Source organism: Bombus pyrosoma, linkage group LG13 (assembly GCF_014825855.1).
Source record: "Bombus pyrosoma isolate SC7728 linkage group LG13, ASM1482585v1, whole genome shotgun sequence".
Classification (NCBI taxonomy): Eukaryota; Metazoa; Arthropoda; class Insecta; order Hymenoptera; family Apidae; genus Bombus; species Bombus pyrosoma.
Window position 1 is genome coordinate 7,519,449 of NC_057782.1, and position 21,468 is coordinate 7,540,916.

Consider the following 21,468-nt stretch of genomic DNA (forward strand, 5'->3'; position numbering starts at 1 on the left):
GGCGAGGTTAAGTAGCATTTCGTGGCTTCACGGCTAACACGTTGGAAGTGGCCACGTTGGCCTGACGTCCATATGACTACCAATAAGATAACTAACATACAGATCTTCTTTGGATTTAACCAATCGTTGGTCACATATTTGATCATCGTTCATGTTCCCGCCAAACACGAGCGATCTTTTCAGTAAAACGATCATCTTTTTGAGGAGCGCCCAGTTCTCCGAAGATCTCCTCCATTTTTTCATATAAAACGTTTCATCAAGTACGTAATCGTGGTGGCCAAGGGTGTCCTCATATTCTTCTAGTTTTTCATTGAAACGAAAAATCCTTCCAGGTATGCTAATGAATTACAGTTCAAACATTATCACTAATATCTCATTAACAATTTTTCAATATAACGGACGTGCTAATCGAATTGGAAAACACACACAATGGTACTTGTTGCGTTTATTTCTAAATAACTAAATTAATTAAATTTTTCGAATGGACGAGCATCTGATGATTATCGGTCTTTTCTATTAATCTTCGGTGTCGTGTAAAAATGTCATTATCTAATCTGCGAGGAAAACGTACACATTTTGGAATGATCATAGATATCTACCAATATAACCAAATAATGTTTCTAATTAGGATGTGGATGATACTCGCAAGTGGCCTTTTGGCTGTTGCACTAGCAAATTCGGACAATGCAGCGAGTGTTGCACCGGAAGCAGGTTCCGACGCAGCCATACTTCCTCCGGAAGTGGGCTCTAGCTTCGAAGAAAAACTCCCAACGGCGGAGCAACTCCTGGGGATGCTCGATTCGATGACCGGCTTGACAGATGAGGAAAAGTCGAAACTCAGGGAGGATTTGTTGAAAACTATCCAAGAAAATAATGATATTCCACAACTTGGCAGCCAACCGATGCCTGGCAATGATCTCACTATGCAAACTATGGTCCTTTTATCTTTGTTGAGTGTAGTTGCTCTTATTTTTGGTAAATATTTTCTTGATTTGACCTTCTGAAACTTAGTTTTATTGGATGTGAAAGTTAGACAAATTTTTTCAATTATCGACGGTAGGGTGTTATAGATTGGTTGTTGTTTTCCTTTTCCTCTGACTACTTTCAACAGACTGGTGTTGATTCGGTAAATATTTTTGTTTTATCAGCTGCATTGCATAACAAAAGCCGCTAAATCGTCATTTCTGCATCGTGTACGGCCACAGCTCAGTTCGATGTGCTACCTGTTATCTAATCGACCACTTCACCACTGCCCGCGAACAATTATTTGATCAATCGTATCCTCACCTGCTAACAGAATTAGCGGTTTATCGGCTAGGTTCTCGTAGCTAGAAAAAAAATTCTGTGACTTTTGCTTTAACGGTGTACGAAATATGGATAAAGTTTTGGATTCGTTGCGTGAGAAGGGTATATTGACCGACGATATACAGGACAAATTTTCAAATCTCCTCCCGGACCATGCCAAGGAAAAATTGTCCAGCATATTTCAGCGATATCAAGATTTGGACAGTGAAGGAAAGCAACAATTTATGGATGAAGTAGTCGAAATGTTTAGAAAAAAAATGCAAAGTAGTTCGAGCTTATATTCACTGTATTATACATTGTTTTATTCTCAGCCGTACACTATTTTTATTTTCGCTGTGCTATTTATAGCTTTCATTCTTGGTATGTCGTTTTTATAAACCGTTTAGTATTTATAGAGAATCGTATAAACGAGATTGATATGTTTTAAATAGGACTCGTCCTATTTTATACTTGATAATGTTATCGTTTTATCTGTACTTTTATGATTTTAGTGTTCTTTGTCTACAAATTATTCAAGTGCTTGTCGGAGAGGGAGTCGAAGCGGGAGGAGAAAAAGAAGAATAAACAGATGAAGAAAAAAAAGTAACGTGAGCGAGGTTAATGGGGGCATTGCATTATGGAATGCGGCGAGAAAAATATGAATGTGCAACGTATAACGAATTTCAGCGATACGTACGTTACGTTGTTCTGCGAATCCATTTATCGTATTTTATGTACGATGAAAGACAATTTACATTTCATGACTTACTCTATTTTGTTAAATAAAAGAATATATTTATGAATAAAAACTGAAGCCCATTTATTAGGGGACAATATATTTTGGCAACAAAGGATATTTATTGTGCCGTTTTGTGACATACATCATATTCGTTGAAATTTCTATCGAAATATGTATATAGCATGCAACCGAATAATACACTTCCATTTATTACAGTGGAAGTTCAAGTTCCTATCCTTGTAATTTCATTTCGCGCATTATCTAAATTAAAATATACAAAGATAGTTTTGCCCCATTTGCTAACACGATTCTAACAATTGTTACGCGACTCATTAGAGTGATGTAAAGGACACGCGGTTTTACGTTGTATTGAGCATTGAGATGCATTACTGGTTCAATTCACATATTAAAGGTACATTCGATTGTACATAAAATATAGAAAGACGATGTTAATAGCCATATCGTAAATATTGACATCCATTCAGGAATTCGTATCTATCATTAACTCTGGAATTGATTCTTTGCAAGATTCCTAACTTACGATTTAACATTTGGTAGTAAATTATAATACTTGGTATGTTGTCCATGATTTACGAAGATGTTTAGGGAAAAATTGATCTTCCTCTAATTTGTACTGCGATATAGTGTGAACATGATTTTCCGTAGCAAAGCAATGATTATTACTCTTAATTGTCAAACTCTAATTAAATAAATCCTAACACTTTGCTATGAACAAAAAAAGAAAAAAATAAGGCACTTATATCTTTTCTAAAGACATTCTTTTAATATCGAAGAATAGAAACTTTGGTTTGATTCTCTATTCTTGCTCCTTTGCCTTGGCAAAGTGGTTCCGTTAGGAGCGATGCGTTCTACGTCCTCTTAGGCGTCGTGGCTATTCGATATCGTAATAATTAATGACAATAAAAAAATATTACGCTTTGTGTACATAGAGATCATATTCATCGGCGACATCGTTCATTAACGTTTTAGGTAAAATGTGTAAATTCGAAATAACAATTCATTCGACGCTGATGAATAATCATAACAATAACAATATTCGCATACTAAATTTGCATGTCGTGGCACAAGAATTGAGTAATAGCAGTAACCACCGCCACTTGCGTCTTTCCTAAATAAATTTTCAAACTAAGTAATTTACTTAAATTCTAAGAAGAGAAAAGAATTATCTGAGAAAACTGTATATTACTTTTATGATAATTGAAATTTTCCTGTAAAGTAATACATATAAAATATATAATTTGACACATATATGTATATCTTGTAATGCTGAAAAAACTTGTTTATCGCTAGAAGCAACGACTGCTTCTGAAATATAGTTACAGCGGAACCTTGTAGTGAGTATTGCGTGTAGAGTTTGGTTATATCTCCTCGTCTATCTGTTAGCAAGTTCCTATTTGTTCTTTTCTATCTACTTGCACAAAACAGCCGCTAAAGATAAAAAATTAATTAACGATTAATCAATTTACCACCTCCTATATTCGCCAATAAATAATCGAAAGATATTCCTTCATAAAATCCATCGTCATAATTTAAACCGAAAAAAGTACGCTGGTTTAAGCCCTACTACGTAGTAAATTTCTTATCGAATCACAGACACATTTGGCAAATTTAGACATACGAGAGATCTATTGAGTAATTTTGTAATTAATTTATCATTGGTTGTATCCTTTAGGAACGCGATGAAGGCTTTAGAAGCAGCTTGTAGCGTTCGCTCGTGTTATCTGCAACATAAAAATTATCTATTAACACAATGTTAAATTATTTTCTTTATCGACTAAGTTAAACTAGAAATTGAAGGAGGCATTTTAAATTATTTCCTAATAATCTTTCCTACATTCGAATATGAAACTTATTCCTTTCTTTCTACCCCAATAAATACAATTTAAATATCGGAGTTGTCTCTTTCAACTTCGAAGACATCATTCCCTTCTTACCATCCTTACCTTTGATAGTTTCAACGAAGTACATGCTTTCGTCCTTCATGTTTGCTACCAATTCATCGGTAACTATTACATGGATACCTTGGGGACCAAGAAAGAGTACAGAATGTAGTCGATCGTGGGGCAAATTTAAGGTGTTCAGTAGCTTGTTTATCAAGGCACTGCTGGTCAGACTGTCCAAGTAAGCAACTCTCCAAAGCGAACCGTTGTCTTCCAACGAGAAATAGAGGGTAAGTTTTGGGGTTGGCGCTTTCGAGTGCAGCGCATTGAACAATCGAATCCCATCAGCCAGGCCACAAATTTGGATTAAGTCGTCTCTAGAGAGTCGCAAGATATCCGAAGCAGAGAAGCTCGCGAACGTGGACTCGAATGCATTGAAACGACCAGCACGGAGCCACGTGGTTGTCTGTGCCGCGTTTGCGTCTGGTGACAATTGAGCCAAACACGACGGTGCCTATATAATCAGACAAATTGTATTTTTACGAGTTCCAGCTTATCGTAATATTTAAACTGAATGTTGTTTTTGTTTTTCTAAGTGCACTCCTCTAAGTAACGCGAGATAAAACTTACTAATTTACGTTCTCAAAGGACCGAGACCCTAATCGTTTGCACTCGGAATGCATTTTAACATTTCTATCCATCAACTGAGTAACGAATTATTTTATTTATGTTTGCCGAGAAAGAAACTGTAATTTCCTAATCACGCTGCATCCTCTAACGATAAACTTTCTTCTTGAAAAAAATGTTTCACGAACTTTTATTGAAAAAATCAAGATAACCACCGAGTATCTAAGACCATGTCATTATCGTATCATTTACACGTTTGATATTTCATTTTTTATGTCCGTGTTTGTCTATAGCGTTTACACGAATTGATCACGCGAATACAAAGTTCGTGTATCGTCTCAAACGCGATATCGAAAAAATCATATCCGCGTAACTGACATTCCCAGTGCAAAAGCTTAAGATTTCCATTGATATTGTTTCCAGCTGATTTTCCGTAAACTAACTTCAGCTTCGATACAGGACTGGTCTGGCAAAATTGCCGCAGGCGATGGTAGAGCCGGTGCTGTTCCCACATTTTCCTTTACAGCATCAGAGGCAGGAACTAGAGGTACGATACCCGGATTGGAAACCGAAAGTGCCAAAGGCGCTACCACCGGTGATGTATTGCCACTTATAGAGCGGGTTTGGGGTGATCTGCAAGAATAACAGTTATCACCTTTAATTCGATGAAATGTTATTTCTTCGATTCCTACGTTTATTTTAATCGAGCGTAAAATCCGAACAGATATCCTCAGTTTAAATACTCGAGTATTTTTGCATCGATCAAGGCAACTGGTGACAAAGTAGACGCTATGGAAGATTGCTGTCCGCGTAGAACGTGAATTAACGACATTAAGCACAATGAAAGCAAACACGGTAATAATTGACACCGCAACCTATCGCTACTGTATGAATATTAAGTCATTCGGCCGTGCAAGTGTTCGAAGAAGTACATCTATTATTTTTGATGAGATTCTTAATTCGAAACGCGCTAAAGTATAAATAATGTAACTTAATTTCCGATCTTAAGATCATCTAATTTATTGGCAAGTTACATAAGGACGCGAGAATAATGGCCAGACACACGCGAACCAACGAAATTTCTTCGTCCGTTTTTCTCAACGTTAATATTCTTGTAATCGTGTAACGGATATCCTTACATGGTGCGCCTTTTCAAGCGAAAAATCAGCCTGGAAATCCCCTTCCCGTCGATTCTTTTGTTGTTCCTGCCTTTTCTTATCGCCAGGCTGACTAATCCGCCGCGCATGAGATTACCTCTTCTCGTTCTGGATTCCGAAATAGAATGAATAAACTTAGCCACAACTTCCACTTGCAGAGGACCACCGCTGACCGTTACTTCATGCTCCAGGAGATAAGCCGAGGCATTTCCGCGAAATTTCTCCGTCGATCTGATTGCCCAGCAACTCTTCAACTTCCAACTGGGACAGCTCTTTGTCATCTCGACTACTCGCTTTTTCGATTCTATCAACGTTCCCAAAAAGAATTTCCTTCAAGCATATGTTCTCGTGAAAAGATTCGCCGTTCCCTTGAAAGATTTCTTTCGACTTTTCATTCGCTCTTTCATGAATATATGCAATCTGAATACGCGAACGCTCGACCAATTTCCGATTCTTTCTTCGCCCATTCGTATAAATTTCAATGTTAATCGATCGCTTCCTGCCGGTTCAGCCTCGAACAGCGTTTGTCCTTTGGCAAATACATTTTTATTATCGTCGTCGTCGTCGTCGTCGTCGTCGTCGTCGTCCTCGTCGCCGTCGTCTGTTGCCTCGATTTCTCGAGAACGGTTTGCAGTTACGTCAGTCTCTCGGTTATCGATAAGATTCGTTTGAAACGTAGGCAGCTTTAAGCCTTATTCGCAACTGAGATCAGATTGATCGTTCGAAAGTCTCGATTGGAGAAGGCTGAGGTCGGATACGATCGGTAGGAATCTGATCGCTATTGGTACGCGACTCTGCTGCGAACCGGATATCTCTAGTTTCGACTTTGTTCGCAGTCACGCGAAATTTCAAAAAAACAATCCGATCCTCTCTCTCTCGATGATAACTGTGTACTCTTATTGTCTCTCTTTCATCTCTCGAAGGTTCCAGTAACCCCTACTACACCTCTTCTTCTTCCTTCCCGAGCTAGGTAAGTCGCGAATAATTCCAGAAACTACCAACTAAATCGGCAGCCACCTGCGTTCGTACTGATCGAAATGTGTGGCCGATTACGTGACAGGTAATTTCTCGAAGACTTCTCTCGTTCACCAACCAACCGGCAAATCGTTCGGCCGCATCTTTAAGCGATTGTTCGTATTCCTATTCGATTCTTCCTGTTCCTTGTCCACTGTTCTAGAAATCAAATCGCCATCGGGCAAGCTATATCCTCTCTCTACACGACAAATGGCTTGGAATCGCGAGGATAAGCGAAAATTCTGCTTCTTATTTTTCCCCGATTGCGTTACGTGATCGAACGAGATTTAACCAAGTTGCTCGTTCGTTGATTTTTTAAAACGGCCCTCTAACGTTTATCGTTAGTCAACATCCGATTTGCTGTTATCGATATCTTTGGTGTTCGTGCCCGCGATGAGACGAGCTGTATCGAAGATTCGAAAGGAAGTTTCACGTGGAAACGTAGGTGTATGTCAGTTCAAGGCTGAATCGAACCGCCCTGGCATCAGCTTTTCGGCGGCCAGGCTGCTCGTCATCTAAGGAAGTGATCCTGGCGTGACAGGAGCACCTGACTGGCCAGGATCTCACGCACAACCACGCTCTGATCGTCGACGCGTAACGATTCGAGATCGAGGATACTCGACGCGCGAGACGATTCCGGACGATTAGCTGGAAAACGAAATTCTACACCGGACGAGGGCATTCCAACGGCGTGTAGCGGCTTCACTCTCGATTCGATGCCCGATCAATAATATTTCGCCAATCTGGAGTGTTCTTTGCTCGTTGTTGCGCTATGGTTACGTAGGAAAGTAGCCGAATCACAATGTGTGACGCATGCGAGCCACGGACTTCCTCTTCAGGCAAAAATTATCGTCGTCGCGATCCCTCGGACATCACACGTCCGCTTTCGATCGCGCCTTTCCTCCTTCTTCCCTTTAGTTTCCCTCTTCGACGTTCGCTTTACTACGCGTCGATACGCAATATCAGTTGTCGATCGACGTGATTCAGTTCGCGATCGATGCTCGCGATCTCCGCCAGGAAGCGTGGACAGCTCTCTGTTCCGGGATTCGTGTACAATTTATTTTTAAATTCACGGTCGATGCAGTAATCCGTGTGGTATCTTGCCGGTGCTTTATTCGTCGAAGGACGTAGACCCGTGCGCCGGAACGAACGGAAAACCAAGATCTCACCGGTTGTTAAATTATTTCACAAGGTAGAAATCGTAGCACTTACTCCCGTGCATGATGCACTCGACCTCTGGCCGAGGATTACCGCTACGACACTGACCAGTCCACGCGAGATTGAATACTCTCTGGACGTTGAAGGTGTATCACGCTTCCGTTGCCGAGTTTCGTTCCCCTTTCGCGCTTAAAGAGAAAACCTTCGATCACGTCCGCTTCTGCCAACCAGCGAGTAAAAATGGTCCGCAGAAACGAGCGATAACGAGTGTGTATCGATTACTCGCGGGTATAATCGCGACCAGCGATCGCCTCGCAGTAGGATCAGCCAGCTATAGTACGTCGCAGTGGAACGTAGCGAATCACACGAAAAGATAGTCACCGATCACCGTTTTATTTATAAACAAGAGTTCTCAGCGGTAGATCATGTCTGCGATTCTCACTAGGTTCCGTTTTTGTCGATTATCTTCTCGTCCACCAACAACGTGTTCCGTTCTCGGCGTAGTATCGCGACGCACGCAAAAAGAAAAAGGTAAAAAGAAGGTGGGAGAGAACGACGGAATAAGCAGAGGAACGAGCGGCTCACGAGCGGTATATCGCGAAAAGACCAAACGATTCCGATGAAAGAGGCTGATGGATAAACGGAGAACCGAAGCGGCTGCGCGGCGATGCGTGTATCGTGTAGCGTTCTGAATTTATTTGTCGTCGAGGTTGTCTCTCTCTATTACTCGGGGCATCGTTGTCGGCTCTACCAGATGCCGGCTTGTGCCAGTTCGAGCCAGTTTCCCGACTCCCGTGCTGGCACCTCCTCTTCCACCACCTTATCCCAAGCCTCCTATCGTCCATTGCCATTACCATCGCCACGCTTTCAGCCACCACTTTGCGAACTACTTCTACCTCCTCCACCTCCGATTCATCATCAATCCCCCTACCTTCGATCCCACGCTCGTTCCAAGAGAAACGGCAACGCAGCGCTGCATTTCTGCCTTGCAAGCAAACCAGCTGCATCATGCAACGTGGCTGTGCATCGCTCTTTCTCTCGAGAGGATCGTTCTACTCGCGATTTTCTTCCTCGATCGTCTTTTACGTACGCGACCTTTATGGATTTTTCTGTCGTTTCTGGCTTTCCCGACTCGAATGTCAAGAACGGCCATAAAACACCTGACCCTCTTGCTTCCGCTCAATAACACGAACGACACGATATTCTTTGTCTTTCGCTTATCACGATAACTATTAATAGAGCGACGATCGAGGAAAAATGGCAATCGTACGACGGAATTTCTCGATACTCGTATTTACGTTTAATCATCGTTATCGTAAAAAGTAGTGACATTGAGAGCGCGCGGACTTTGATGCATTGCAGAGTTAATGTCGCATTATCCAACGTCTTTCGCATAAAAGATACTTGCGATTTTTTACTTCATTTTTAGGAAAGAACGACGGTACTAATAAGGTCGTGTCACGCTTTGCTCAGTTTCAACAGAGTAGGTCGGTCGATGCAAATTGTTGTTTAATTAGGCGAAATAACAGAAACTCGTAATATCCAGAACGAGCCGGTTAATTTACATGGCAACATACATTCACCGACACGTTGTGCAATGATATTTTACAACGATATGAAATAAACGTGTAACCCGGAAAAAGCTAAGCAGCAACGGTTCGCATATTCGAAAGGGAAAAAAGACGATGATATGATTTGTTGTGTCGATGTAAACTGGTAGCCCCTTATGTAAAGATCAAGGAGAAAAAATGTCTATCGACCTTCCCTGACATACAGTGACAGACGCTACGTGTCAAACAAAATAAAAAGAAAAACGAACATGGCGGTTCACACTTGTTCATGCGTATATACGAAAAATATTGTATAGAAAGTCATCGTGATTACGTCGCAGATCGCAGGAGGAATGAAATGAAAACGAGATTAATGTTTGCACTTACACTGCCTCTGTTGACGCATAGGGGCTCCCTCCATTTTGTGTGACCAAATTGGATGGCGATAACGACTCCAGGGGAATCTGTGATCAAACAACATCCAACTTGGTTTATTCTTTGGCAGAGAGAAACACGAAATGACAACTTACGTCGGACAGAACCGTGCAGTCGTAGCTTGGCTGGTACTTGTCCTGCTCGTGTGCCGGCCGTCGTAGTATCTTGTCCCGATCTTGCTTATGTTTGCGATCAGCTCCTTTCAACTTGAAGACCTTTACCTGGCAAGATGCAGCGTGCAAACGAGGGCCTCCCGGTAATCGCGTTTCCACTTGGATTCGAAATGGCACGCCTTTTTCCCCACCATGTTTCTTGGGCGTGAATTCAGTGCTAATACAGTTCACCTAAAGTGCAACAATCGAATACCATTTTAGTTTCAGGGTTGGTTTCACGCACCCTTTGGTAAACGAGTTTGATACTACCACACAAATTTCCTTTTCAACTGTACAAAGATTTTAGAGAACCGTACATTAATATACACCAAGATTTTTCCATTTTCTTAAAACGTTAAAAGTCTTTTTCTCGGTTGAAAGTACGTGTAACGAGACGTGAAAATTTGGTGAACCGCAAAAGGGTCATTATTTGATTGAAAGAGCAACGTTTTGAAACGAAGGAGAGTAGATAATTAGCTGTAATTGCGATTGATCTTCTTCTTTTATTTGCAAATCCCTTTCCTGCACCTTTATATAAACGCCGACTTCCTTGGTGGGGTCCCACATAAATTCCACGCTATTATTGGACGGAGACGGTTGACAAACGTCTACCATCCCATAACTAAGGGGAACATCGACCTCGAGCAATCTTTCACCGGGTCTTGCGCGTTGCCATGCGAGCATCTGTTCCCGTTCAGTGTACTGAAGTCTCCTCTCGTGGAAGCAAATGCGTATTGTCGACTGAAACAAAAACGTTGGATGTCCCTTCAGAGACGTTGTAGCACCGTTTGGGTGACTCACATCTTTCGAACGTCCAGGACCTTTATGAGCTCATTTGGGTTGTTACAAGACGTGAAGAACAAGGGAGATGTATTAATAATACGTCAATGATATATCGCTGATACGATGATGATAATAATGATAATAATTGCTAAATTTTGTCTTCATATTACACGATCGCTGTCGTCAACGACAGACAAGAAATTATCGCAACCATCATACTGCAACCAGTATGAGCTCGTTTGATTTCGTTTTGAGAAACTAATACGTTTTTTAAGATGTTGCTACCCAAACATAGACGATCTCCTGATCTATTCTAGGGAGCACGTAATGAGTGACCAAGTACCTTCAAAATCTTCCCGCGATATGCCGACAGATCGCCCAATTTCTTCAATTTGATCTCGTACGATTGACCCTGATTCAGGTAGGTGAGCGTCTCTTCGTTGACTTTCGTCGCAATGCTCGTGGCAGCCGCAAGCACGTATTGGAAACTATAAGAAACGTTACTCTCCTGTTAGTCAACAAAATTCTTAACTCTTACTATATAATCGCGTGACTTTCGTATCCGCGCTAGCGTGAAAACCACGCTACATTTCGTGCGTTTTATTTTATAAGGATTTTAACTTGAAACGTTCGACTACACCGTACATTATATTGTTCGAAAGAAGACAGTAAGAATCAACCACGTACCGGCAGTCCTCGTTGAGTTCGTTTCCTTGTTGAGAGGATGAAACGTGGTTTCCCGAGGACGATGTTGGAGGATACTCCTCGTTCGAGGAGTAAAGCAACTGATGAAGACTAGCTGCTGTCTGCCCATTATTGTTACTGTCAGCCTCGACAGAGCCGTTCGAGTTGTTCGCTGGTGCCGAATTAATTGTTCTCTGTGACACGTGGTTTAAACTGAAGCAAACATTGAACGAGAAAAGAACATCAATCCTATGTGCATTCCTATAACGTTCGTTACGTTCACACGGAGGCCTGTAAGGTTGTGCGTATATGTACTTATAATAGCAATTGTCGTGCTTCTCCGAGATTAACGCGATTCGCGATTAATTTCATACAGACTGCACTCACTATAAATTAAAGAACACCGACGGCGAGAGCGTTAAATCCGACGGTGTTTTCATTGCTGTTGAAACTAGTTTCAGGAGGAAACCGATTGTATCATACGAAATGAAATTACACTCAATTCGCGGTCGTCACGAACAGTTTTCACTAGTTCGTCGAAATACTTTACTGCTATTAGTCTCGGTGTGGGTTGTGCGTAACGCCGAGTTCCTAATTAGGGGCAATTTCTACGCAGACAATTCATCCATTACTCGCGCAGCTTTCGCAATAATACGCTCTTATGGTTTCCATTTCTTTCTTTCTTAATCCTTCTAACGAATGTGTATCTACGTTCGTCCAAGCGTCGTTGTCTCTCTTCTAAAAAGTTTGCTCGCTTAAACAACTCCTATGATACATCGCAGCGCGCGTCGATGATATTTAGTACGATGCACGAGTCGGAATCTCCAGCGGTGGACCAAGTCCCGGTTAAAAATAAATACTGCTTGAATCGTCGCAACATCCAAAAATACATCCAAAAAGAATCAACGTTCTCTGGTCCGTTGTTCGTAACGAGTAAGAAATCTAGAACAAAATCTAGAACTGTGTCCGATAAGTTTCACGAATCGCGCTAACTTGCAAGTTTAATGTGACAACGCTGAAAAACATTCGAGGGATCACATTGCGCGCGTAATTGTATCGTTTTGCCGCCAAGATAAACCCGAAATTGATTCCGTGAGATCGTACGGACGCAGGCTCTTAAAGGAATCACGTTTCTCGCACGATCGTGTCGGACGAACTGGCACGGGACACCGACGGGGTAACGCGGCGAGAAAACGCTCGGAAAATCTCGTAAGAGTAAAGGTCTGACCTGCGTGCCATTTGTCCGATAGTTGTGCGAAGAAACGTGACGATAGGCCTCCTATCGGTCTCGAGACTCTGCGGGGGAGTCTCGCGGCAAATTCCGCTGTTGGCTTTGTTTTCTTCCTTTAAGGTCGCCGCTCTTGTACCGTTTCCACCGTTTCTAATCAACGTACTGATCGAACGCCACTGACGTTTCCAACGACCGACTTATCGCGAGACGATCGTCGGATCACGCGTCAATAGGCGGAGGAAAAGGTAGCTGGAAAAGGGAAGAAATATTCGCCGCGATAGACGAAGGATACGGTTACGAAATGGACGTGAATGTGCTCGGACGAGGTGATAATGCCCCCTGTGTAACGCACGAACAAAAACGCTCAGCGGATTTTGCACCGTGCTAAGGCAACTTACTTGGAATTTTGCTGATTTTCTGGTGATGGTGCTTCTTGCTTGAACACCGTCAACGATGGTAACGCGAGCAGGGCTTCGCTGCAAACAAATTTCAAACGATTACACGCCTGTTCCTTCCTTCTTTTTCACGCGTATTCACCGACTACGATTCGAATCTCCATCCGACGGTTTCTCGTTGAATAACCATTAAAATTAACATAAAATTAACATCGGTTGATCTGTAACCATCTAGCGAATTACATAATTGCGTATTATTAGACATAAAGTGCGGTAGTCTTCGAGATGGTTAAATGCAAGCGGAATTTAATTTCTTCGAAAATTTTCTACGTTTACTTCGCGCAAGTTTCGCTTTTCCTTAATTGACTGGGTCTCTGTTAGTCACGATTGGTTTTTGCGACGTTCGCTACTACAGAATGCCGTTAAAATCGATTTAGGTTTACGATTGGAGGATGTGTCCGATAATAACCAACAGATTCCGGTTTTCGCTATCGACGCTTATTGATTATGAATTCGTGACGCAAGCGGCCAAGGAACGGTCACGAGTATGTGTTTTTATTCGCTAATATCGAATCAGTTATAAAATAATGATCCATTTTTCTTTTTTTTTTTTACAAAAACAGACGATTCGTATTGCCTGATCTTTCGTCGACTCGTCATCGACTTTTAAACTTCGCCGATTAACTTCAATCTTTTGTAAATTATGATCGTGAAAACAGAAACTCTTGTATCTGTACATACGAAGATATCCGGGTACCTCTTGGCAATTTACTTACAGATAAAAGGTTCGTCGTCAGACAGGATCCAACGCGAACTGGAAAGAAGTTACCGCGGCTTACATAAACGATATTTTATGAGAGTACAGGGAAAAAGGATTTTAGATATTCTCATATATCGGATTTTCTCGCGTTCGTGTTGTCCTCTAATGGGGCAATCGTAAAATCAGCAATGGATCAACAGTTGTCGAGCGTTACACCATGCGATAACCAGAATGGTTGTAATTGTAAAATGTAAAGATGCGTATCTGCGATGTACCTTAATTATTACGAAAGGATAGTTTGAGAACCGCCACGATAAGAATCACTATACGATAAGAGTCAGTAAGGTCAACCAAAACCGGAACGTACCGGTTCGTGAATGAAACGACATTAATATCAACCACAGTGTAATATCGCGATAAAGTACCACCGCAAATACAAATTAGTCGGACAAATTTGGTGTAATTGCAAAAACAAATTTGACATTACTGATCTCACTTTATACTTTACTTTAATTTACTAATACGTTATAGATGCTATAAACAAGGCCAGAACAAGGTTCTTATCGTTTTTGTTGACGAATAAAAAGTCAGTAGAATAAAGGGACTTAACTGATTGTAAGAAACAACAAAGAAGTCGTCCTTAAGTCGCAGAGTAAACAGGACAACGAGTAATAAATGAATAAAAAATGTTTTATTTAATAATCTTACTTGAATCACTCACCTACTTTTCAAATATTGATGCATGCCTCCAGTTCGCGGAACTCGAGCTCAATTTCTTTCCTTTTTATATATTCAACGATTCCACGAACACCGTTTAGTTCCTTTATCTACGCTCGTTTATTTTCTCTTGAACATTTCTTAACTATGTTACAGAGTTACTTTTCTTTTTGACATAGATCTTATATAAACCGTAAACCATGTTCAGAGTCACTTATACTTTTACACTATATCCTAGATGGAAAAATAATAAAAAAAATACTGGTTCTTCGCTCGTGATCAATTCCACGGATCAGTCCTATTTAGACTTACAGCAGAACATAACCGTTTTCTACAAGTTTTCATTCATGATCTTCCAAAAAATCGTCTAGATGTTTCATGACGACGACGAGGAAGGTACCACGTGTAAAGCAGGTTTGTCAGCTGATTGTTAACGGTTGTCTGGGCTGTTTCTCGCACAAACGTTCGTAAGTGCGTTTAATGTGTATTATCTAACATCGGAAAGTTCCAAATGGTTGAATCATTCGTTCGTCCACTACTTCCTGTTAGTACATTCTATCTTTCACGCAGATTGTACGAAAGTTTTGTTGCTCGAGTATCCTACTGTGATTTGAAACTTGTTGAACCTTGATGAACGAACATGTGATTAGTCATCTATAATTTATTAACGATCTGGTGGAAAAATGTACGAAGAAAATTATGTAGGACTCGTTGCAAAACACGTTTCTAATTGCGTTTAGTGAAATAAGTAGCGAATTAAAAACGGCGAATAGATTCGTCCGAGTGCAAATGGAGAAAGTTGTTGAACGAAGAAAACTCTTCAATTGATTTCACTTGACGTGACACGAAAGTTCTGACAGGTTGCTACAATTGGTTTCGGGACGGAAACGCACGTGCCTGTAAGCGCGGACACTCGCAAAGCGTCTAAGCGTCTGCGGCCGGTGTGATTTCCCAGCGTACGGCTGTTCAAGCCTCGAAACACCGACAACTGTGTCTGGTTTTAACCGGATTTCTGACTCCACGTTCTAGTTCCCACTACCGACTACGTTTTAATCGAGATTCGATCCATTCCTGCAACGTGCACTGCACATAGGTTCTCCACGGAAACCTACTTTATCGGCTTTGAACCTCTTCGCTCATATTGCAACAAATTCTTCGTGATCGACCATCGGTCGAACTTTAATAAAGATCCAAGTAACTTCTGCTTTTTTCAACTAAAAAGATAGAGTTCTACATGGTGGACGACTATACAGAAAGATCGTCGAACCGTTTGCTACTGTAGAACCAATTTGAAAGAGACGACGACGCTTTATCCCACTCCTTCTCTACTACTCACCTTCGTTTAATCGAAGTTCGCTCTTATCACTCTGACCTCTTCCGATAAAACCGCTTCGGACGAAGAAAATTCTATTTACCTCATGTTATAGGAGGCGACGGCTGTCGCGAGGTCGGATGCCGCAAGTGCCGACAGAGATCCATCGAAATCGGCGGCAAGATGTTCTGCCAGCTCCTCCACTTGGGTTGACCATCCTTGTCCAGAACCATTGTTCCCAACAGATCCTGGAAATACGAATTACAAATATGAAATAAACGAATATACGATATTCAAGCAAAAATAAAAAAAAAAAAAAAAGAAAAGAGAAGAAAAAGAACAAAAACAACCCTGTATTTTATCGTGGCAAGACCAATGTTCTTCTCTAAATGCAACATCATATTTTCCCTAATTTTATCACACCGATATATAACGTACAACCTTGTGCATTAGCGTAATTGATGTAAAACTGATGATGCATGGCGCCAATCCTAGACTTGGTCTCCTGGAGGGCCATGACTGCGTTTCGTCGCCGACTCTTGGAACTTATGGCAGGATATCGTCGACTATGCAATAATGGCAACCTGGCGCTGTCGACTTCACACCACTTCATTCTATCTTTCTACGAGGGGATAAACCGGAGCTAGCACACTTGTAGCAACACCACCGAAATAAAAACGATGCGCATGTACCTTCGCGTAGTTTCTCTCGGATGGAGAACTAGTATCAGCTTCTCCTCTTTCTTTCCTCGGACTTAATCTGCGATACACTGTGTACTCTGGAGTTATCACAGTTTCTGTGACCACGTGGTCGAAAAGGCGTCGAATAAACGCGGAACGACACTTTTAGTGAATCAGTTTCGAGACGTTCTCCGAAGCAGTATCTGCTCCGATATACAACCACGAACTTGGACGTTTCGCTACGAGAAGACGAGGATTCTTCGTGGACGCAAGTTGAACGAAAACGTAGCAAGTTCGGTTTCGGAACTTAACTAGGACCGTTACGAAGCGATGTTGGTAATTCGGCCAGCTTCTAATGACAGAATCTTGTTTGGTGATGCGCAACGTTGTACGATAATTTTTGCGTAGCAAATGGGATCCTTCTGAACCACGGATCGTTGGTGTTCTCTTTAAGTACATAGACTTTATAATTGTACTTGGTGGCGGATAATTGAAAGCATCTAACACGGTAGATACGTGACTGAATTGAGCGAGATAAGAACTTAGAATCGCCAGTGCCTACGACTGTGTATCCGAGGTCCTCGACACGACCTTTCGAATGATATGTCTATATTGAGAACTGTATGATAGCAACGACGCTGGTGCATTCAAAGACTCGAACGAACACCAAAAAATAGAGGAACAACTTGGAAAATCTATGGAGCGAATTTTTTTTTTCTACGTATACTCATCTCCGAGACACGAGTACACGGGGAAATTTATTTATCTTGCCACTTGCTGAACAATTTTCTAATCAATCTCAATAGATCGCTCGGTGAACTCTAACCTATTGTGCGTTCTTAAATGCTATTCGATAAGTTTCGTAGTTCCTATACAATCCACGATTACTGTATACTTCATGTACATGTACTAACCATCTCTCCTAGCATGTTTCTTCTCGAGTTCCGTAATTTGTGGCAACGGCTCCCCGGCTCGACGTTTCAGGCTGCTCTGCTGGCAATTGGGGGAATTGTCGGAAGACGGGCTGAGATGTTGGGGTGACTCGCTGCTCGAACGTATCTGGACACTGTCCTCCGGGGAATCCTTCGGTGAGTTGTATTTATCCTGCCATAAAGAATTTTGTGGACTGTGATATCCCATTGACGCCTATAAAACGTTTGATCATCGTCAGTTCACGGGATGAATCGCGCGGAGCTTCACGAATTTCGCTCAAAGAGGCACGACGACGTGACCGAGACGCGATTCTGAAACTGCTAGTTGCGCGAATAGAATCGGCCCTATCGCGTGTTCAACGAGAGCGCGATGAACGAAAACGAAGAAGAAAAATTGGCTGATATGGTTAACGCGCGTGCTGGAAATACGGAGGACGTTTTTGCCCTCTGGCGAAGTTAATGAAAACGAGCGTCGTGAAGCGTCGCGTTCAACGCGAGTACCAACGAAATGATACCATTGTCCGAAGGAAGGAACATTGTGAAACTTACATGCTGAGTGGCGATGGGGTCGCACCTGTTCTGACGAACTGGGGACAGCTGTTCGTACGGAGGCGACGGTGTATTGGGAAACCATATCGTCCCGTTCAAAGCATCTGCACCGCCGTCCATGATGAATTCCAGCTCCATCCAACGACCCTAAATCTCGAAACACTCCTACCAGGGTTTGTTTCTCAGGGTAACACTACCTTTATCGATTGTTTTCTTTCTAATCACGATTCTATTCGCCCTTACTGTTCGAATGCTCAGAGATTCTTTGGAGAACGCTTTGGTCGCCTATTATTCGAAGAGAAGACTATAAGTCCGAGTTTAGTTAGAACATGAACGATCATCCACGCTGAAATTTTTGGGGATCAACAAGGACTCGGGCACCTCTGTCGCTCGACTTTTCTAAGCGCTAACGTACATTCTGCGGCTGATAGGTTTCCCAGTTTTTGTTCTTTCGTCGGTTCGTTTCCCTCGTTCCACTTGATCTTTCGGATTCTTTCGTTTCACCAAAACGTCCTCCTTTTTTCTGCGTCCTCCGCGTATTTTCCTTCCAGATCGACAATGATCTCGGAAGTGCACGGTGCATCACTCGACCACCGTCAATGAAGGGCCGAACTTCCTCGAGATAGAGCTATCCTTAGAACATTACGAAGAAGCTGTTGTACAATTTCTTGATGCCAGTTGTCTCGCGTTGCCGGTGCGTTTCCAAGAGTGCGCAACCCCGCGACTTGAGGGACAGAAACCGCGAAAAGACGACGAACGCGTCCTCGAATACCATCGCCACACCTTGGCTGCAACGCATCTTGTTATTATTTTCCTTGAGAATTTTAAAGTCTCGCGAAAAGACAGTCTGCTAGCTACTCTCTTTCTCTTCCTCTCGTCCAACGTATCCTCGGTTCTTCGATATGGAAAAGTTCTACGAATTGCAAGCTGTACGAATTTCGGCCGACACTTTCTATAGTTCGATAAAATAGAACGTAAATCAGGAGTTGCTTTTCTGGCAGAAATTTCGTTTTCTTTTATCTTCAATAAGAATTCCTTTCGTTTCGATACGTTAAAAACGATCGTCGCTCTTAGCGAGTGTCACTGGACACGTAAAATATATTTCGGTTTGCTTTCTAACGACTATGGCTCACACCACTTGATAGTGTCTCGATAATCGAAGGCCTTCGCCTATCACGTCGTCACCACATTTTCAGGATCCTTCGTTCCATGATGCCGATCGAAAGATAAACTTGATCCGGAAGAAAAAGACGAGGCTTCGTGGCGTAAGACCAAATCGAATGTGTTTCGTTTCTCGACGTTTCTCAAAGTCCTTTCCACTCGGCCAAGGACGATTCTTTCCAACAATTCACCCCGCAACCTCTTCTCCGTTGGATACTAAGAACACGAATCTTCCGTGCGGATTAACTCCTCTTTCTTTCTTCCGAATGTTTCGCTTCGCTATCTCTTGATGATAAATGCCAACGATCAAGATCTTTCGAAGAGCAAGAGCCAGTAAATTTGAGCCATTCAACTGGCGAACGAGACTTCGGATATCGTTCCAGATACGTTTATCGCGCGTTATCGAAATTCAAAACTATACTCGTCTGTCTTTCTCGTCTTTCTTTTCGAAAATATCGATTTCCACTGATAATATCGACGATAAACGAATCTTATTTTGAAATCGGTTGCGATACAGGCCAAATGCCTCAATTTCCTGATACAATTGCCGCTGTCGTATTCTTCTGCTTGATTATCTTTATGAGGCTCGATGCCACCCGTTGACCGACTTAAACCGACTGAAACAAACTGAACGCGCGAATGTCTCTCGGATCTCTACCCTTGCGAACGTCAACGGACAGCAAATTGCGCGACACTGACGACGTTAAAAGTTTTGAAGCGAATGCTCCAGCGATGTCTTCTGTCTAAGAACGATCTGGGTATCTGATCCAATCGCGACCGCCGGTATTAAAAGGCTGACCAATAGTGTCTACGCTGGAGGGTCGACCCGACCGTCAATTGGAACCACTCAGTGTTGATGAGCAAAATGTGACTTGGTTTACCTCGTAAAATCGTCCCGTATTTGGTCAAGTAGCGAATTCGAATTTCGATTAATACCTGACCTATTCCGCTTTTTCTATCGGACGAGCGACTATCGTCGAACTTCTCTGCGATCGGATAATCCCGGGCCAAGCTTTCTCCACGGTGACTCTCGAGTTTCGCTGCTATTTCAGATGACGATGACGACGTTTACATCGATTTGACGAGCAGTTGCGTCGTAAAAGATCACTGTTTGCCACGTGGATTAATTATTTCACGAGATGTTATCTCTGTCGTTAGACGAAGTGCGTTTTCGTTTCGAAACTGCCAACGAGATCGTAGGAACGCAAAGGGAGTTTCTTTTCTCTGTCTCTCTTTTCTTTTTTATTAAATCAATCACAGGTTGATCGAGTGACGAGAGGATGTCGATGCGCTTCCGGGTAACGTTATCAAAGCCACGTGCCAGCCGGTGCAACGAAGGACGTGGAACAACTGTTAATCGTTATTAGAGCTTCTTCTAGCTACGCGAAAATGTGTTTGCATAGAGATTCTGGAGGATTAGACGAAGATGATTTATCAGAGTGTTTCCTTTACGTCGAACGAACTTCCAGACTGATCTGTGACAGCAATCCTTAAACTTTCAGGTTGTTCAGAGTGCCGCTAAGCTTCGTCCCAGAAAATCGACGAGATAAACTAATATCGTAGAAGTAGAACCTGAAACAACAAAATCAATATACGTCCACGGAACAGGTGTTGGCCGAGTCGTCTAGGGAACTTTCCATAAATGTCGACTCTGTACACGATCGACTACGCTGAACACACAAGATCGGTATATTCCAATCATTAAACAAAAAAAAAAAAAAAAAAAAAAAAAAAAAAAAAAAAAAAAAAGAAAAAAGAAAAAAAGAAAAGAAGGAAAGTCACTTTTATCGAAAGATATACTAACAGTGTCTCGTTTATCGCTATTTAGCTTAATTCTGATTTACACGACGAAATCTTGCCCACCGATAGCTTTTCGTGGAAAGCACAGCAGCCAAGTTACGTTGAAGCGCCACTCATCCTGCTCGTCGACTGACAAACGAATCGTCATGTTTCCTAATTCTCTGTACCATCATTTTCTCCTAAGCGTCTTCCACGTTGTTCTCCGCATCTTTGCACGTACATCCGTTCAGCAAAGCTGGCCAGCTCAACGGGGTTAGACGTCTGAAGTTTCGCTGATTGAAGTTAATCCGCGAGGTCATTGTTATACGCGCTACTCGGTTCCACACAAATTAAACGGTGCGTGTCTTGTGCAGGGAAGCTCCGCAGAACTACGAGTATCGTCGTATCAACGACACTAGCACGTCAAGCCCGAGTGATCCGCACGACTGCGGCAAGGAACTCTCCGAC

General features: G+C 42.2%; 2 protein-coding genes across 6 annotated transcripts; one reads left to right on the forward strand and one right to left on the reverse strand.

Annotated features, from left to right (window-relative positions):
• The first annotated feature begins 175 nt into the window (after positions 1–175).
• On the forward strand, positions 176–2,093 carry LOC122574123. 2 transcript variants are annotated; one of them, XM_043741324.1, is made up of 3 exons: positions 176–332; positions 629–975; positions 1,797–2,093. In XM_043741324.1, exons 2-3 carry the CDS (start codon positions 630–632, stop codon positions 1,889–1,891), a joined length of 441 nt encoding a protein of 146 aa, XP_043597259.1. In that variant the 5' UTR covers positions 176–332; position 629; the 3' UTR covers positions 1,892–2,093. The 2 variants fall into 2 exon arrangements, with proteins under 2 accessions (XP_043597259.1, XP_043597260.1); XM_043741325.1 differs by lacking the exons at positions 176–332; positions 629–975 and adding an exon at positions 986–1,665.
• LOC122574116 (transcription factor CP2-like protein 1) lies at positions 2,080–18,684 on the reverse strand. 4 transcript variants are annotated; one of them, XM_043741295.1, is made up of 12 exons: positions 18,061–18,684; positions 17,494–17,683; positions 16,003–16,147; positions 13,114–13,191; positions 11,488–11,697; positions 11,144–11,288; positions 10,546–10,782; positions 9,961–10,209; positions 9,818–9,894; positions 4,995–5,184; positions 3,988–4,438; positions 2,080–3,765 (listed from the first exon to the last, which is right to left on the reverse strand). In XM_043741295.1, the coding sequence occupies exons 1-12, from the start codon at positions 18,196–18,198 to the stop codon at positions 3,713–3,715; spliced, it is 2,163 nt and encodes a 720-aa protein (XP_043597230.1). In that variant the 5' UTR covers positions 18,199–18,684; the 3' UTR covers positions 2,080–3,712. The 4 variants fall into 4 exon arrangements, with proteins under 4 accessions (XP_043597230.1, XP_043597229.1, XP_043597228.1 ...); XM_043741294.1 differs by having other exon boundaries at positions 10,546–10,758; positions 17,494–17,725; XM_043741293.1 differs by having other exon boundaries at positions 17,494–17,725.
• Positions 18,685–21,468: the final 2,784 nt, after the last annotated feature.

Coding starts and splice junctions, on each gene's coding strand:
- LOC122574123 (XM_043741324.1), top strand. CDS start 630: ATGTGGATGATACTCGCAAGTGGCCTTTTGGCTGTTGCACTAGCAAAT. Junction 976..1,796: donor TGTAGTTGCTCTTATTTTTG/GTAAATATTTTC, acceptor TTATGATTTTAG/TGTTCTTTGTCTACAAATTA.
- LOC122574116 (XM_043741293.1), bottom strand. CDS start 18,198: ATGGAGCTGGAATTCATCATGGACGGCGGTGCAGATGCTTTGAACGGG. Junction 11,289..11,487: donor GAACTCAACGAGGACTGCCG/GTACGTGGTTGA, acceptor CGTTTCTTATAG/TTTCCAATACGTGCTTGCGG. Junction 3,766..3,987: donor CTTCGTTGAAACTATCAAAG/GTAAGGATGGTA, acceptor TTTATGTTGCAG/ATAACACGAGCGAACGCTAC.